We start from the raw sequence: 16,657 nt of genomic DNA, 5'->3' as shown, positions 1-16,657 counted from the left end.
CACTACCTAGAATTTGCCTTTTTCACTTTTTGTCCCTGCTGAAAAGCCAAAAATAACTTCACAAAAACCCGCATTAAGCAGGCTTTGTTTTATTTGGCCTAGATTTTGAGAAAACAATTTACACATAATTAATTTTAGATTTAAAATCAAAAAATTGAAAATTAAAAATTTAGCTTTGAAAATGTTAAATTTAAAATGTAAATATAAAATTTAAGAATGAAGAAATATCACAATTAACTGGATTCATGTATTATATAATCATTACCTGCAGATCACGTAGCATATATTTGATGCGCGAAATACATGAATCATGTAAAGTATATGAATATACGATACGCAGAAAAGTAGAATACCAGGCATTCTAGCTCCAACTCAAGGGGTCAAGAAATATCAACAAGAAGAAGCAAAAATACTAACAAAACTCCACAAAATCACTATAACTGGGCAACAAACCTGGCCTTTCACGAGGATTAATAGCTTTTTGTCACTAGATTACAATACCCAATGAAACAGTGGAAATGAAGGAATTCCAGCAAGTTATCCACAAATACATCTACCATTTACATGTGACCCAAAAAAAAAAAAAAAAATCTAAAGCACCTAGTTAAGTATAGTCCATTATGTAGCCGCTACACAGCACTCAACATAGACAAATCAGGAGACCTCCCTATGACAAATCAGGAGACCTCCCCATAGGGAGGAGGAGATCTCTCATGGAGTCGTACTCCTCTCCGCTTACTTGAGCCGCATTTAGAACCTGCAAGGAAAACAAATTTATAATTATAAAAGCAATAGTTCTAAAGAAATGATATAATTTAACAGAAAAGTGCTGGAGCAAGTGTGTTTGATGGCAGAAGAGTTTGTTCTTCATCGAGTTCTCATCTTTTTTTAATTCCTTGCGAGCATTTTCAGATCCTTGCTTTAGAAGCCCTTATCAAGTATCACCAGATAAACGGTTTTGAAGTGAGCCACGGAGAATCAAATATTCAAGTAAAATGTGGAAGCTTTGCATGTGAGAGGACTAACGTTACTGGATTGACATTTCAAATTCGTCCTCTTTGCTAGGTACATTCCTTTGCTTACAGTTGAGAACGGTTTGTATCAAACCCATGAAAATTTGCGAGGAATTGATGCATATAATTTTTCTCCAAATATTAAAAGTAACGATGATGACAAAAAGACTAGTTCAAAGTTCACACAAATATTAACTCACTTGAGATTTGAGATTAGAATTAAGTAATACCAATAATTGCATAAAGCAATGAACTGACTACATGACATGATGAACAAGCAAAGAAATTAAGGAACCTCTATTGAGAAGCTCAATGAAAAAGCAGAAGGGAACATCTATTGATAAGCTCAATCAAAATGACACAATAAAGAAATTAAGGAACCACTGACATGCTAAATTTGAATACGGAAACAAGGTAGTAAAAGAAAAGGTATTCACCTTATGTAGCAGCATATTCTTGTTAGTCATATGTGGAGCAAGAGCAGGAAGTCTGTGTGCAGAGAGGGCATCGAGAAAGAGAAGTACAATAACTTGCCATTGCCTTGTTTTGAAGGAAGGTAATGCCTTGACAAATGACATTGTATCAAGCAAGAGCCCCTGCAATGAGAAGTGTCTCATAATACGACATTATGACCTACTCCGAAATCAAAAGGCGAGCATTAAATCAAGCAGGAAAACATCAGGAGGTTAGAGACCCAGGCATACGAAGGTATTGTATTATGCTAAGCAAGAGGCAATGTCCAAAATTCTAAATATTTCTTTATTTTTGCAGATAGCTAGCTGACTGAATGCATACCAAATTTAGCTGAAGGTCGAAAACCATGCTTCAGTATCAAATACGTAAATAGTTCTGGATTTTATTCTATAAAGAAAGAAAAGAAATAACCAAAAAGCAAACTATATCAAAAATAATGATAGGTTATGAAGAAACATAAAACTGTTTTCGTGGGCAGGTACTTACTTCTAAAATGTCTACACTACAGATAAAAATCTGACATATTTATACCTGCTATGTTACATAGTGAAACATAAAATGGATAGCCCTCTTTTATCCCTAACACATACCAAATTTTTCTCCAAAGTTGAAACCGGCACCGGCAGCCTGAGACTCATTACGAGCCCCAACAAGGCACGAGAGACACAACCATCTATCGTCTGTCTAATTTCAGATGAGCGATCATCCTTTAGTACTATCTTACGGGGGTACTCCCTCCCATTGACCATCAAAAAGTCCTCCTCAGCACTCTCATCACACCCATATATGTAGGCCAAAGAAGAGCATGTTATCCATCCAAAGAGTGCCATCCACAATGTTGCAAATGAGGATAACTGAAGAAGAGAAAAACAAGTTATGTCTCCACTTTGTCATGTAAAAGTAAGGGTAAAATGCATGAATAGTTCCTGAAACTTAAACAAATTCAATTTGGTCCCTACTCTTTCACCTAAACAAATTGCCTCTTATGTCACATATTTCTTGCAATGTTTTTCTTTTTCAAGGATTGATTTTCATTCAAGAAAACACCGCCTGTTGTTATTTACATGCTCATCTCCTAGCAGAGATTAGAGATTTTGGATGAAAAATGTATCAAGGAATGAAAATTGCAAAATATTAGGTAAGTTCATGAACTAATCTGTATAGGCAAAAAATTAACGACCAGATTGCAATTCATCAATAGATCAGGGATTGCACGTACCACTTAAAACTAAAGAAAATACAAATACTGTGCGTAGGATAACCTACAGTTAAACTGAATCCCTCTGGCGGCGTGTCATGCCAAGAATCCTCAACTTCAAACATATCAGTGTCTAGAATAACAGTTTTCTTAGGCCACTTCACAACTCCTCTATCAAATTCAAAGTTATCTTCACCTTCTTCACCACCCCTCCCGTCAACATGTTGTGGCTGAGGCAAGAGAACAATCCCAGCTTCCGAAACTGTAACAAAGAATGTCAGCATGACATACAACGAGCAAAAAGAACCTTACAAGTTGAAATAGTGAGTCCGGGCAAATCAGGTAATTAAGGACCTATTTGGATGCAGGAACATCTTGTTCATCTTATCTCTTCTAACGATAGGACAATGGGCAGTACAACAAGATATAAAGATACAGCAAAAGTTATCACTGGATTTCTTATTCTGACATCCAAATACGCCCCCCTTTTTTTCAATGTGACAAACATTGTGACTTGCAAAAGCTAATTACATAAACTAATTAATTGATACCTGCATCTTCTACTTCAGATGTTCCTGAAGTAACAGCTTCTGCGGCCCAAGTCAGGGCAGCTGCGCAAGCCTCAGCTGATGCAAGCCTTAAGGAAGCGCCGTCATCTCCCTCAGACGATACATGAGAGTTTGTACTACCTTCATGGGCACCCTTTCTTTCCATCCCAGATGCAGTTGTTACCTCATCAGCCCATTTGACTGAATTCCTTCTATTCTTGGACCCTTTAGTCTTCAAAGAAGACCTCAATGCAGGTATCTTCTTCTCCCTCGAGTCAATCCCATTTCCCAACTCTTCGTGATATTGTGAACCGATTAAGGGAGCTTTTGAAGATGTTACAGAAGTCTGGTTTCCAGCGATTACAGCACTCCTCACGTCTAGTTGTTTTGCATCAATTTGACCGAAATTAGGGGTCTTTGTTGAAGTCTCATTCCCGACAATGATAACACTTGTAAAATCCACTTCGCTACTCTTGCTTCCGCTCGCCTTTTTAGTTTGCTTAGGCTTGGAGGATTTTGATGAAGATTTAGTTGTTTTCTGCTTCTTTATCTTCTTCTCTTCGAGAGCCATATCTTCCAATTTCTTAGCTATCCCTTCTGATATATCTTGCGTTCGAATTGACCAGGAAGAAACCCCATCAACCTCATCTCCCACAAATCCCGTAGTCGTAAAACCCACTTCACTACCTATAGATTTCTCAGCCTTCTTCACCCCCTTCTCTTCGGCATTAGCTTTAGCTTTTAACCCTGTAATACAAAATGCAGGTTCACCCTAAAATACTAATTTTTCGCAGCAAGATAAGTTTTTTCTTATTGAATCCCCAAAGCAAACCGTTGATTCATGAAAAATATCACCTCTCTCCTTATAACTGAATCATTTTCAAACCCTAATAGTCACGAAGAAACGAACCAAAGGGGGGGGAAATTCACCTTTCTTACTGTCGTACTGAGGAACGTAACCCTCAATAGCGTTCGACGGGCCGATCCACTCATCAAGTGACACATCACCACCCCCGGCATCATCCTTCTCCGTAATCGTCAATTTGGAAAACCCTAAATCCCCCTCCTTCCCCAAGCCCGCGGCTTGGTCCTTCTCCTCCACAGCGTCGGCGAAGAGCGCCAAGACCTTCTCGACTCTGGAGGGGCTGAGATCGGCGGAGCGCTCGGGGGCGAGCGCGGCGGAGAACGCGCGGCTCGCGACGACGCAACGCTGGGAGCAGTACTTGTAGGTCTCCTCGAGGTCGTAGACGCGGTGCTCGCGAAGCGCGACGCGGAAGCGGCCGCGGCGGGGGCGATCGGAGGGGAGGGGGTTAGGGCACAGGGGGTGGCCGCAGAGGCCCGCGATGGTGCGCTCGATGACGACGTCCTCGTAGTCGGCGCGGGAGAGGAGTGCGCCCGCGGCGAGGAGGTGGCCCTCCGATCGCGCGGCGCCGTCGAGGAGCGCGAGCTGGATCCGGTGCACCACCGCCGCCACCGTCGCCGCCGACGCCGACGCCGCCATGGGTGTTTGGAGAAGAGGAGGAGGAGGAGGAGGAGGAGGAGGCGAGGATGGAGCGGAGTCGACTTCTGAGACCGCCAAACCGCAATGCAGCCATAGGCCTTATTTAAAATTTTTAATAATTAGCTTTATTAATATTTAATTAAGAATAATAATAATAATCATATGAATGAAATAGTTTAGTTAATAATAATAATTTTTAAATTTTTAGATCTATCTGAGAATTGGTACTGTACTGAAGTACAAAATTTAAACTATTTTTAAATTTTAAAATGTATATGTTTTGACTAAATTTTAAAGATAAATAAATATTCAGTCATTTTTATTCACTATTTTTTTACTATTGAATTGTTAAAAAGTCTTCCTGACAAAACTTTATCCTTGTATTTATTTATTTATTATTTATTTATTTTTTGGTGATTATACATCAACTAAAATTCAATAATTCTACAAGTGGAATATAAATCAAAACAAACTAAGAAGAACCTGCTAATTAAAGAAAGAAACGTGATTTAGCTCACCCACTATTCAGAACTACCAGTTTCATCTTCTTGATCTATTCTATTTCACCTCCTGCCACTAAATATTTGGTTACGAAGATTGCTCCAAAGCCATGATCTATTGCATCTAAATGGCTCTCGAGGTCCGTTGGTACGACTTCGTTTGCTTCGCCATCGTCGTCGGAGCCATCTTGGTTTCGCTATGGATGATCCTTAGGAGCAAAGGCGATGAGAACCGTGAGGGCCGTACGAAGTATGAGAGTTTGCTGATGTTCGGGGCACCGAATGACGGATTTGGATTCAGATTGAGTTCAAGAATTGGTTGTTTGAACTCGAGTCAGCTTTGGAAGAGCTGTTGGCGCGGGCTTCACCCGACATGGTTGCTCATTTTCAGGATGGTTGCTATGGTCGTCATGGTTGCGATCTTTTCGTTGGTCATGCGGATCTATGGTTCGAGCATTATGTTGTACTATACTGAGTGCGTATTTTTTTTCATCTGATACTCTTTTCTTTAATTTTCATCATTCTTTTCAAATTTTAATGTATATATATATATATATATATATAGATCTATTCAACCGCAAAGTAGCAGTTACAGATCTGCGTGATGTGAATTTCGTCTTACGTAAGATATAGACCATGTTAGTGTCACTAATATTTCTCATCATTAACTTCATTGCTTTTGCATTAGAAAAAGATTCAAAACAAGATATGGAATGTACCAAAATGTCAAATGTCCCTTCTTTTTTTTTCTTTTGAAAACTTTATGAATTATAACCAAATCAATTATAGTGCGAAGAGGGTCTCTCTCTTCTTTTCTCTTTAATATATACACAAGAAATAAGTTTAAAAATAGTAATTTTTAGTATAAATATACTTTGTTCATTGTGTTCATCACAACACATATTTTAAAATTTTATTTTAAAACATCTGAAAAATGAGTTTGAGAAGATACGTCCATAATAAGAATAGTTGTAATAATAATTATTAATTATTAATAATTAATATTAATAAAGAAGGTCCTAATATCGTTCCACGTGTACACATTAAAAACAATCAACTACAATAAACAGGTACTAAATAACTACCCCATAATCACCACATCGAATAATTTGGGAAGTTATTGGGTACGTTTAAACAATTACACATTACCGGTATTTGTTTGTCCCCCATCTTCGGGATATTCCGTTCCACTTTTCCCCAACTCTACATCTCTCCTCTGTCTCTCCCTCTCTGGATCTCTCTCGATAGGGTTTCGGATCCCAATCCATGGCGAACTAGGGTTTCCTCCGCTCGCGGCGGCGATGGCGTCCGGGGACGACGAGGGCATCGGCTACTGGATGCGGTGGCAGGTGCCCGTATGCGCCCTCATCACCGCCGCCCCGGCGATCGCCGCGGCGGTGGTGCTCGCTAGGGTTAAGAGGGAGCCCCTCCGATCAGCCGACCTCTGGGCCCCGTGCTGGGGTCGGCTCCACCCCATCGCCCTCCTCTGCTACCGCGTCCTCGTCTTCTTCGCCATGGCCTCCTTCCTCGCCGTGACGGTCGTCAACGATGGGTTCGGAGCGTTCTACTTCTACACCCAGTGAGCCCTAGTCCCTTCGATTTGAGCCATTTTGGTGATCCCGAAGCGTTCGATTCGTTCCTTTTTTTCTGGTCACGTCCCCCCCTTTTTTCTAGGGTTTATCAGTTTAATTTATGCCCTCCTAATCGTTCATTCTAGTTCAGTTGTGGTTACTCATCGAATGCATTAGAATTTATCATACGCCGTAAATTAAAATTCTCATCCATATTATAATGCACGCGCTTATGCAGCTTTGATTCCTCAGTGATCTACCTTGATCTAGATCTTCATGTCCATCAGTCCATGTACTTGAAAAGTTGAAATGTTGTAGAATTTGCATAGTGCTTCAAGGATATGCTTGTTTTTCAGGCTTTATCATAGGATTCCAATTTGTTTATTGTTGTTGGTATTTAAAAATGATGCATAAATGATTTCATGTAAACAGGCAATAACCATATACAGACGTTCCCGTTATACAGACGCATAATTCATATATAGGATTTGTGCTACCATTGCTTTGTATTGCAGCAGTTTGTGTTGCACAGTATTTTATTAATTTTTGGTTCTGTAAGCTTTTTTTTTTTTTTTTTTGTGTATGATTAAGTGTGGATTTCTCGTGACCGTGTCTTTGTATAGATGATAGAGTTTTGTATGAATAATCTGTTCGGTTATAATATAAACAGGCTTGGAATGTAGGATTTACAATTCAGCACTTATGCGTGCTTTTCCTATTACTCGATCCCCTTCAGTTTCCTTTTATTAAGTTGATTTCTACTTTCCAGTTTGGTACATCTATTTTATGAAATTAGATTGACTTTTTGGCATTGAATTATTGGATCCTTTTGATTTATTTATTTCCTTTTTACAAAATGATGTGCAGGTGGACCTTCACACTAGTTATTGTTTATTTTGCGGTATGTTCTTTAAATTCCTCCTCTTTTTTTTCTTTTTGGTGTCGATGAAGTTGTCTACCACTTACTTTTGTGCTACCGTAAAGAAGAAAGGAATCATAAGCACCTTTGGTTTTCGATAGGTCCTTTGAGGCTTAATTGAGATTGGTGCTTTCAGGGTAATCTTAGATATGTTTTTCTGCAGATAGCCTCCGTCATATCTGCCCACGGATGTTGGGTTTACTCAAAACAGCATACCACTGAAAATGATGAGGCTAATGGATTCCTAAATGACGATCCTGAAGAGAACCCTGGAGATCGGATCTCCAGACCAAACAAAAATGATGATCAAGATCAAATCAGATTTTCAAGTCACCATGGGCGATTACTGTATGAGGAAAGAGCTGGATTTTGGGGATATTTGATGCAAATAATTTACCAGGTAAGGATCTTTACCTTTTTCTCTTCTTGAATTTGGTACAGATCTGCGAAATAATTGTATTATGATCACAGTGGTTTCTCTTGTGTACATTATTCTCAACACATCACATGACTTGTGCAATCTTCTCAATGAGAACTATGTGTAGATATCCTTTACTTGTCCTGTTTTCATCCTGTGATACAATCATTCTACTTTATTTATTTATTTATTTATTTATTTTTATTACCTTCTCTTTTTGTTACCCTTTTTTTTTTTTCCTATTCCTTATGGAAGCATTACAAGTACTGCCTACCAATTTGTTTGACAGACAAGTGCGGGTGCTGTGGTGCTGACAGATGTTGTCTTTTGGGGTCTTCTTGTGCCATTCCTATCTTCTGAGTATTTCCGTGTTAATTTGGTACGTTGAATTGCAAAATGTTATGTAAAAAAATCTTTCTCAATCAAGCCTAAACCCTGAACAATCAACTTCATGTTGCCCCTCAATATGCAATTTTTTTATGGATTAATCATGAATTTATTCCATGAAGTCCGACTTAGATTAAAATTTTATCTCAAAGTTCATTTGTAACAACTTAGTCCCTCAAGTTTGGCCCCCTTATGGCAGATAATGGCCTGCATGCACTCTGTCAATGCTGTGTTCCTGCTAACCGACACCGCTCTCAATAATTTGGTAAGCCTTAGGAATTAGAATGAGAAAATTCAATCATGAGCAGCTAACTTGTCTATATTTTACTTTTACTTTTATGAGACAGACTCTAAATACAAGTTTTTCTTCTATTTTCGCCAGCCCTTTCCCTGGTTTGGAATGGCTTACTTTATTTTCTGGAGCTGCATCTATGTAGTTTTTCAGTGGGTCCTTCATGCTTGTGGTTCTACCTGGTGAGTACAAAAGCTAATCAAGTAGCCATTTAACACTAATCTGGAATATTCAATTTTTCTAATGTTCTTTGTCTTAATGAACTATTTTTAGCCTCTGATAGAGGAAAAACAAAATGGACTGTTAACGCTTGTGCGAAACCCCACTTATTTCATGGATTTGGACATATTTGATAACCTATTCTTGATGCTTCTCCAGGTGGCCTTACCCATTTCTCGAGCTTGCAACACCTTGGGCGCCCTTGTGGTAACACCAATTACCTCTGTTTTTTTTTTTTTTTTTTTTTTTCCTTCTTTTACTTCTGTGACTTTCTTTGCTTGCAATTTATGTTTGTTTATTCTGATGGCCATTTCAAATTGGGCAGGTATTTTTTTTTGGCATTGGTTCACATCCTATGTTTCAGCTTCTATTGGCTTATAGCGAAGGCCAAGGTTACATATTGCCCCAAGCTTTTCCCACATGCATATGTAGGATTGTATTAGATACTAACATACGCCTTCTATTATGGTTTTGGGACGCATTTGATGATGATCCCCATTACTCAAGGTTTTACTTTATTGAACCAACGGTGAGGCATAGTGAAAAGAATGTAACAGCAGGGCCATTGCTATTGTCCTGTAAACAAACACAAACGGGGAACGTGATAGATATTATCATATTAATAAGGAGCCCTACCGTGCCTGGAACTAGCGTATTTGCCAGTTAGGCATCTTATTATTAGTTCCTATTTAAGATAGGTTTTGATAAAAAAGAAATAATTTTATATGCTAGAGAAATATTATATCTTTTTTTTTCCTTATTTTTGGTATAGGAGAAAGAACCGGTTGATTATTTTGATCTTGCGTTAATGGTTATTGTTCACTTAGCGTACTTTCTTATATGCGGATGAAAGATTGTAAATGTTTGAGACTTAAATTTTGCTATGGTCATAAGCTTGTGTATTAAGAGGGAAAAGTGTGCGCGTCTGTGTACACGCCCTTCAGCAGGCAACCTCAAATTGAGAGCTCATAAGGGGAAGAGAGAGATAGAAGAGGAAAACTTATCATATGTAGGCAAAGTGAAGGGAGCCGACTAGTTAAAAGCTCTAATATTAGGAGATTAAAATCATTCTGCTCGTCACACATGAACGACTAAAAAGAAATAAAGAGCTCCCACAAGGATGGACAATCTAGTAAAGCAGAGAAACAAGACTCTAGATACACAGACAACCAAACTACGGTGGAAGGGAAAGGGTGCAAGAAACACAACAATCCAAGCTCCTCATAGCTGGCGATTTGTAAAACACTTAAACCTTAAAAACCACATATTGTTCACAGATAAAAGAATGCTGCAGAGTGTTTGTCAAATGAAAAACCAGAGCTGCCATATTATTCACAGACAAGATTATGCTAGATGCTTCTTAGTGGTGCAAACACATAGCTATCTAATCCGCAGCATGAAGATGTATGATGCTAGAAGCCCTTTTCTTTTTGAGCTTCATCTGATAACTATCTGAATAAACATTCATCTTCAGGGTTCAAATTGAGTAATACATGCTAGCAGTTAACCAGTTTAGAGCACAGGAACCGACTGCTTTAATATAAATTAAAAAAAATAAAGGTGTTTTGTAAGACAAAAGGGAAAAAAGATCACGCTCCAACCATAAATTTAATGAAATCAAGACTATTGTACAGGTCAAAGTCACAAAAAAAAAAAAAAAGTAAAAGAAGAAACAAGCCTTCTTTTCAGCATCCTAAATAAAATCACCAAAGCGAGAGCGAGAAGAATTTAAAGGGCAGGAATTAATGCACTCATAGGCGATACTAATGAAAAACAACCACGAAATTACGGAATATACATATGCCTACCAAAAAACAACTTTTACCCAAAAATGAAATGCTTCAAAAAAAACATTTTCCAACCAAACTGAACAAAAAGTTATAAAAAAGACATAAAAAGAGTACAAGCTAAAAAGATATAAAAAGCAAAAAGATGAAGAGAAGCACATGAATAAAAGAAGTGTATCAATCATTCTATAATCTATGCATGTCGATTTTTCTCATAAGTGAACTGATTAGATGAGATAGTCAGACGATTTTCTCAATTGATCAGCTGATCTACTTTGCCCCTCGCATAGTAGGGGGTCCAAATATTTTCAATGGTAAGCATGGTCGGTCACACTAAGACCAATCGAATGAAAGATTTACAATTGTTCCAATGGATATTCATGTCAAGGAGTTTCAGAATTTTCTTCCAAATTTAGACACTAAACTCGAACACTTTCAAACCATTTCCAATTACCGCACATATTATAGCAAGAATATAGTATCTTGCATTAGCAAAGTTATACTTAAATAGATTTGATTCTATCTTTTGAGAAATATGTGTGTGATCTCAGTATGGTTGGGATGCAAGCGGGCTTGTGAATCGCAGTATGGTTAGGATTCACGGAACTCGTTCCTCTGAATCATCTTCACTCCCTACAAGTTTGAGGCTAAAAAGGCTACTGTAAGAGTGAGGCATACTAAGCAGGTGATTTTCCTGTGCCCAATCAACATGAGAGACTTAATTCCTATTCCTAGAACATTGTCCAGGTAATGCATCACAATTTTAATCTCTAAACATCACTAAATTTACCTCATTACCTGTCACAGAGGGGAAAAAACAAAAAATACATACAACAAGTGCTCCTCAAAATTATTTCTTCTCTAAGTCAAAACAACTTGAAAAAACGACAACATTACAGCGCTGAATCAGCTAGAACAATATTACAACACATAAACCACTAGTAAATCAAGCAGAACAATAGAACAACTAAACAAAAATTAGTTAATCTTAGGAAAAAAATAATAAAAAAAACATACTATAAATAGACAACCAAACATCACTTCCACAGATCAGAAGAACACACATATGTAAACGATTTATCTACTATTAATAACAAACTCAGATGTGAAATATGTCACTAATAGGATCCATCACAACGAAGTAAGAGAGAAAATATAGATTTAAATTCAGAGCACGAAATAGTAAACCCGTCCGCATAAGTTTCGAGCAATCGAGCATGAAAAACATTAACCAAAAACAGATCTCAAATCTAAAACCCTCTATGAGTTGTCCATCGAAAATTAACGACTCACTCACCTTTGTTCTGGTAGACGTAGGTGAGGCCGCACTTGCCGCAGTAGTGACGATCAAAGTGGTTGGCCATGAACGTCCCCGCCCCGCACTCGGTGTTAGGGCACTCCTTCCTGAGGCGGGTGACCTTACCGGTGGCGTCGTCGACCTTGTAGAACTGGAGCACGGCGAGCTTCACCTTCTTCTTCTTGTGCTTGATCTTCTTGGGCTTGGTGTAGGTCTTCTTCTTGCGCTTCTTCGCCCCGCCGCGGAGGCGGAGGACGAGGTGGAGCGTCGACTCCTTCTGGATGTTGTAGTCGGCTAGGGTTCGCCCATCCTCGAGCTGCTTCCCGGCGAAGATGAGGCGCTGCTGATCGGGGGGGATCCCTTCCTTGTCCTGGATCTTTGCCTTCACATTGTCGATCGTGTCCGAGGACTCCACCTCAAGGGTGATTGTCTTCCCCGTGAGGGTCTTCACAAAGATCTGCATCTTCGCGGCCGCGGAGGACGAGGCGCGGCGGAGGCGGAGCTCGCGCCGCGTCTAGGGTTAGGGTTTCGGAGGCGGAGAGGAGGAGAGGAGACGAGATGAGAGGTGGCTAGGGTTTTTCGAGGGAGAGACCGAGAGGGTATATATATATATAGGACCCGATTTTGTGGGCCTGGATTTTCAAGCCCATTTTGGCCCATATAAACTGTGCATTGACACTACGGCCTAATACGGCCGAGTTCGAATATAGCCCCATTGTGGCCTACGAACGAGTTTGAACTTTGAAGGAGAGGGGCACAGTATGAGGCCTATTATGGCCCTGAAATAACCATTTTTTCATATTTTTTAGGATAAACTTCAAATGGTTTTATATTTTCTCACTTTAATATTTTATAATTTAAAATGTATCAATTTAGTAGTCTGTGGTTTTATTTCTTCCTTTTTATCAGCTCCTCTATTAACATTTCGTTAAATTATATACAAAAACTTTTTCTAACATTAGTTTTAACTTTGTCACTGATTTAATGAAAAAAAATTAGTGGAAGAGGTAATAAAAAGAGAAAAAAAATCACGGAATACTAATTTGATATACTTTAAATTACAGGTACTAACATAAAAAAGTGCGAAACCATAGGGAGGATATTTGAAGTTTTTCTTATTTTTTAAGGAGGATGACCCAACATTAGGCCCATTATGGCCCAGGAGAGACTTTGAAAGAGGAGAATGATATAGGCCCAGCGCCAGTACAAAACAATGTATGATGCAGTAAGACCCACAGGCCCATTATGAGTGGAAAAAGATGCAGGCAATTGTTGGCCCATTATGAGTGGAAAAATTTGGATCCATATGCGCGCACTCAAGTATTATAATATAGTTTAATACTCCAATTTAATCAGGGAACAAGAAAACCAAAAAGGAACTTGATTAACATAATCAACGGGTACAGCATAAACACTCGATTCCTTTCATAATCGGAAAGAAGCGAATGATTACTACAAATAAATTAATTAAACAAACTTCTCAAAAAAAAAAAACAAAAAACAAAACAAAACAAAACAAGATAAATGCGAAGTTTTTTGTGGTTACACCAACCCTCGATTGCATGAAAAGCCGCCGAATGAAGCAAATCCAACTAAAATAATTTTGAAACTGGAACGAAATAGACGCAAAAAAACAAATTTTGAATCTCGCACACGCATGCACGCAAGCAAATTGATTGTCGATCAGTTCGCCACCCTACAATTCTTCCTGATCCGGCCGCCGTTGGCGCTGGTGAGTATCTCGATGGCGCCCATCTTCAGCATCGCCTTGTTGAAGCTCCTCGGCCACGTGTACGGCTGGTTAGAGCTTTGGTTCACCAGCGCCGCCGCCTGCGCGTTGTTCAGCAACGTCTGGTCCGAAGTGAAAAGCACCTTGTGCGCCTTCACCAGCTTGTAGTACCTCGTGTTGAATCTGTATCACATCACCACCTTAGTGTGAGTACCTCATATGAACATATATATATATATATATATATATATTATATCGTTCTCTATCAGCTTAAATTTTTCTTCTTTTTTTTTTTCTTTTGGCTCCATCTTGTAAGTAATTTAGAATAGTGGAGAAATATTTTTTTTTTACTTGTTGGGCGTGACGACGTTCATGTCGACCACCGGGTCCCCGCCGCCGTTCTTCGGGCACTTGGTCTTCAAGTAGGCAGCGAAGTTCTTGTCCATGGACGGGTCGACGCCGTCGGGGGAGTTCCAGGAGTAGAGGCGGTTCGAGAAGGAGGAGCAGTGCGACCGGCCGACCGCGTGGGCCCCGGAGAGGATGACCATGTCGTCCAGGGTCAGCCCTTTGACCGCGAACATGCTCTGGATCTGCGAGACGTCGCCGAAGGGCGGGGGCAGGAACTGCATGGCCTCGGACGAGCTGGAGGTGCTGCCGTCGAGGCGCCCCGAGGGGACGCTGTAGTTGACGCCGCCCAGCAGGACCACCAAGTCGCGGGCCGCGAAGGCCAAGATGTCGGCGCAGGAGACTTTCCCGGGGCATGCGGACTCGAGCTGGGACTTGGCCGTGTCGATCACTTCGAACCCTCGCAGGCTGAGGTTCGGCGGCGCCGTTTTCTCCGTGTTCGGTCCGTCGAGAAGCACAGAGGCGTCGCATCCCTGGTGCAACACAATACAAATTTCATTAGATTTGGATCGGCAACCTCTTCCTATTTCAAAGTGTTCTTGGAGTTGAGAATATATAATAACAACTAATTTCAAGGTGTTGTTATAAAATGCTAAAATTTATAGACACAGCTGTAATTAAGTTTCAGTCGATCAGTTCAATTAGGAGAAAAATGTATAAATAAACAATGAAGGCTTTAATGTTAAATATGTATGTACCCTAACAAAGCAATCGTGGAAGTGGAGCCTGATGAGGCCTGCGCCAATGCCGCGGTCGCCGGAGCCGGTGATGGCGCTGCGCACAGCGTCTGCAACGATGCCTTCGGCGTTCGGGCATTTCGACTTGTAGTAGCCGACACTCAGGGATGCCGAAGATTGAAGCATGCATTGGATCGTAACCACTGAGAGCAAAAAAGAGGCAAAAATGGGCTTGTAATTAGCTCTCCTCATCTTCGCACTCGTGTTCACGTACTGTACTCACACAAAGATATATACAAAGATGAGGATATAGTAGCAAGTAAAGGATTAAGAGACTGATTAAGAGATGGATGAGAGAAGCTGCTTTAGTGCCATTGTATTTATAGGTGAGAAATTAGTGAACTCGAAATACTACGTGAGCTTAATTACGATATTATAATGGAACGTGTGCACCACACCGATCCTTCGTTCCAAATTATTTGCTCGTTTACTGTATGCCACCCTACTAAAAAAATATTTGCATGTTAAGAAAAAAATTAAAAACTAAGTCTTTATAAGCGATGGAGTCATACATAATGTTACTAAAATTAGGGCCTCAGTGACGTGCAATCAACAAAGCAAAAGATGTAGGCTTCTAAATTAAGTCGCGTTAATAATTAAGACTAGTATATATATGTTTATCGACTATTGGAATTATTTTTGTTATTCTGTGTGGTTAGTTAGTTAGTCGACCGATCATGAAAAACTTAGAATTTAATTTTGACAATGACAAGTTGTTAAGGCCCGATATAAACTTCCAATTATTCTTCGAAGTCTAATTAATTAATTAATTAATTAATTAATTTGGTTCTTCACTTTCACTGCACCATAAAATGAACTATAGGAGGCCATGTATACACACACATACACGTATAGCTCGTTTCCTATATAAAAATGGGAAAATTCAAAATAATGTGCTTCTCCACTCTGCATTGAGGATCCGGCGAAGTTGACTACAATGACATTGATTTTCCCATTTAATACTAGGTCTCGGTCCAATTAATTAATACTTTAGCAACGAATACATAATAATTGAGCAACAAATAAACGATGGGCATGATAAACGGGTGATGATTAGGGATTAATGTTGCAAATGATCGACCAAATTAAGTTGATTGAATAATTGATCAACCTCTCGAAGGCTATTAATCTCTGTATATACCTAATGGATTACGACTATACCCTCGCACATTCTACAATTGTGTATATGAAACATTAATTGAACAATGTGATTAGCACGATCAATGCGATAGCACATGATGCAAACACTTTCATCTGTCAATTTGCACGCATGTACATTGTATCATACGTGCACAAGCACAGAATTTTTCGATCAAATTAATGGATGGCTTCTTGCTGAATTCAGCTGCGTTAGGTTCTCGCAGTTTCGTTCGTTGCAAGTCAAGTGTAAGTAAGATGATTCTCATGAGGCCATGAACTCAAAGTTATTTTCTTTTCTTTTTTTTATTCTTTTTTGGATTTTAAAGTTTCGGAGGTATCATGAGTCTCTTGTCCCGCAATGATTTTTGCTGGTACAATTCGATCGCATGCAATTTTGTGTGTGCGGCTACAATTACTGGCTCTTAACCAAATCTCTTTTTTTTAAATTTTTTTTTAAAAAAATAATTGGTATCTCCGAAAAGATTAACCAAAATCATTATGGTGTCACCCTTTGAATTAATG

General features: G+C 39.4%; 4 protein-coding genes across 6 annotated transcripts; 1 reads left to right on the top strand and 3 right to left on the bottom strand.

Annotated features, from left to right (window-relative positions):
* Window positions 411-4,788, bottom strand: LOC109709479 (putative RNA polymerase II subunit B1 CTD phosphatase RPAP2 homolog). 2 transcript variants are annotated; one of them, XM_020231734.1, is made up of 6 exons: window positions 4,164-4,788; window positions 3,237-3,980; window positions 2,754-2,947; window positions 2,078-2,341; window positions 1,451-1,609; window positions 411-757 (listed from the first exon to the last, which is right to left on the bottom strand). In XM_020231734.1, the coding sequence occupies exons 1-6, from the start codon at window positions 4,732-4,734 to the stop codon at window positions 668-670; spliced, it is 2,022 nt and encodes a 673-aa protein (XP_020087323.1). In that variant the 5' UTR covers window positions 4,735-4,788; the 3' UTR covers window positions 411-667. The 2 variants fall into 2 exon arrangements, with proteins under 2 accessions (XP_020087323.1, XP_020087324.1); XM_020231735.1 differs by lacking the exon at window positions 411-757 and having other exon boundaries at window positions 1,457-1,646.
* On the top strand, window positions 6,406-9,687 carry LOC109708965. Of its 2 annotated transcripts, none has more exons than XM_020230945.1 (8): window positions 6,406-6,813; window positions 7,673-7,706; window positions 7,888-8,124; window positions 8,432-8,521; window positions 8,729-8,794; window positions 8,912-9,003; window positions 9,200-9,247; window positions 9,366-9,687. In XM_020230945.1, exons 1-8 carry the CDS (start codon window positions 6,536-6,538, stop codon window positions 9,481-9,483), a joined length of 963 nt encoding a protein of 320 aa, XP_020086534.1. In that variant the 5' UTR covers window positions 6,406-6,535; the 3' UTR covers window positions 9,484-9,687. The 2 variants fall into 2 exon arrangements, with proteins under 2 accessions (XP_020086534.1, XP_020086533.1); XM_020230944.1 differs by having other exon boundaries at window positions 7,861-8,124.
* Window positions 11,893-12,715, bottom strand: LOC109708966 (ubiquitin-40S ribosomal protein S27a). The gene has a single exon (XM_020230946.1). It carries the CDS (start codon window positions 12,585-12,587, stop codon window positions 12,117-12,119), a length of 471 nt encoding a protein of 156 aa, XP_020086535.1. The 5' UTR covers window positions 12,588-12,715; the 3' UTR covers window positions 11,893-12,116.
* On the bottom strand, window positions 13,472-15,261 carry LOC109709485 (peroxidase 5-like). Its single transcript, XM_020231743.1, has 3 exons — window positions 14,957-15,261; window positions 14,205-14,731; window positions 13,472-14,036 (listed from the first exon to the last, which is right to left on the bottom strand). Exons 1-3 carry the CDS (start codon window positions 15,185-15,187, stop codon window positions 13,808-13,810), a joined length of 987 nt encoding a protein of 328 aa, XP_020087332.1. The 5' UTR covers window positions 15,188-15,261; the 3' UTR covers window positions 13,472-13,807.

This window comes from Ananas comosus, linkage group 4 (assembly GCF_001540865.1).
Source record: "Ananas comosus cultivar F153 linkage group 4, ASM154086v1, whole genome shotgun sequence".
Classification (NCBI taxonomy): Eukaryota; Viridiplantae; Streptophyta; class Magnoliopsida; order Poales; family Bromeliaceae; genus Ananas; species Ananas comosus.
Note: the sequence above shows the minus strand (reverse complement) of the source record. Positions and strands in the feature narration are given on the sequence as shown.

Excerpts from the sequence above, each read along its gene's own strand:
- LOC109709479 (XM_020231734.1), bottom strand. The coding sequence starts at position 4,734 with ATGGCGGCGTCGGCGTCGGCGGCGACGGTGGCGGCGGTGGTGCACCGG. Across the intron at positions 1,610-2,077 it reads CAACTTTGGAGAAAAATTTG|GGGCTCTTGCTTGATACAAT; the intron begins GTATGTGTTAGG and ends TTCTCATTGCAG. Across the intron at positions 758-1,450 it reads AGAATATGCTGCTACATAAG|GTTCTAAATGCGGCTCAAGT; the intron begins GTGAATACCTTT and ends TTTTCCTTGCAG.
- LOC109708965 (XM_020230944.1), top strand. The coding sequence starts at position 6,536 with ATGGCGTCCGGGGACGACGAGGGCATCGGCTACTGGATGCGGTGGCAG. Across the intron at positions 6,814-7,672 it reads GCGTTCTACTTCTACACCCA|GTGGACCTTCACACTAGTTA; the intron begins GTGAGCCCTAGT and ends AATGATGTGCAG. Across the intron at positions 8,795-8,911 it reads ACACCGCTCTCAATAATTTG|CCCTTTCCCTGGTTTGGAAT; the intron begins GTAAGCCTTAGG and ends TATTTTCGCCAG.
- LOC109708966 (XM_020230946.1), bottom strand. The coding sequence starts at position 12,587 with ATGCAGATCTTTGTGAAGACCCTCACGGGGAAGACAATCACCCTTGAG.
- LOC109709485 (XM_020231743.1), bottom strand. The coding sequence starts at position 15,187 with ATGAGGAGAGCTAATTACAAGCCCATTTTTGCCTCTTTTTTGCTCTCA. Across the intron at positions 14,732-14,956 it reads TCCACGATTGCTTTGTTAGG|GGATGCGACGCCTCTGTGCT; the intron begins GTACATACATAT and ends GTGTTGCACCAG. Across the intron at positions 14,037-14,204 it reads AACGTCGTCACGCCCAACAA|ATTCAACACGAGGTACTACA; the intron begins GTAAAAAAAAAA and ends GATGTGATACAG.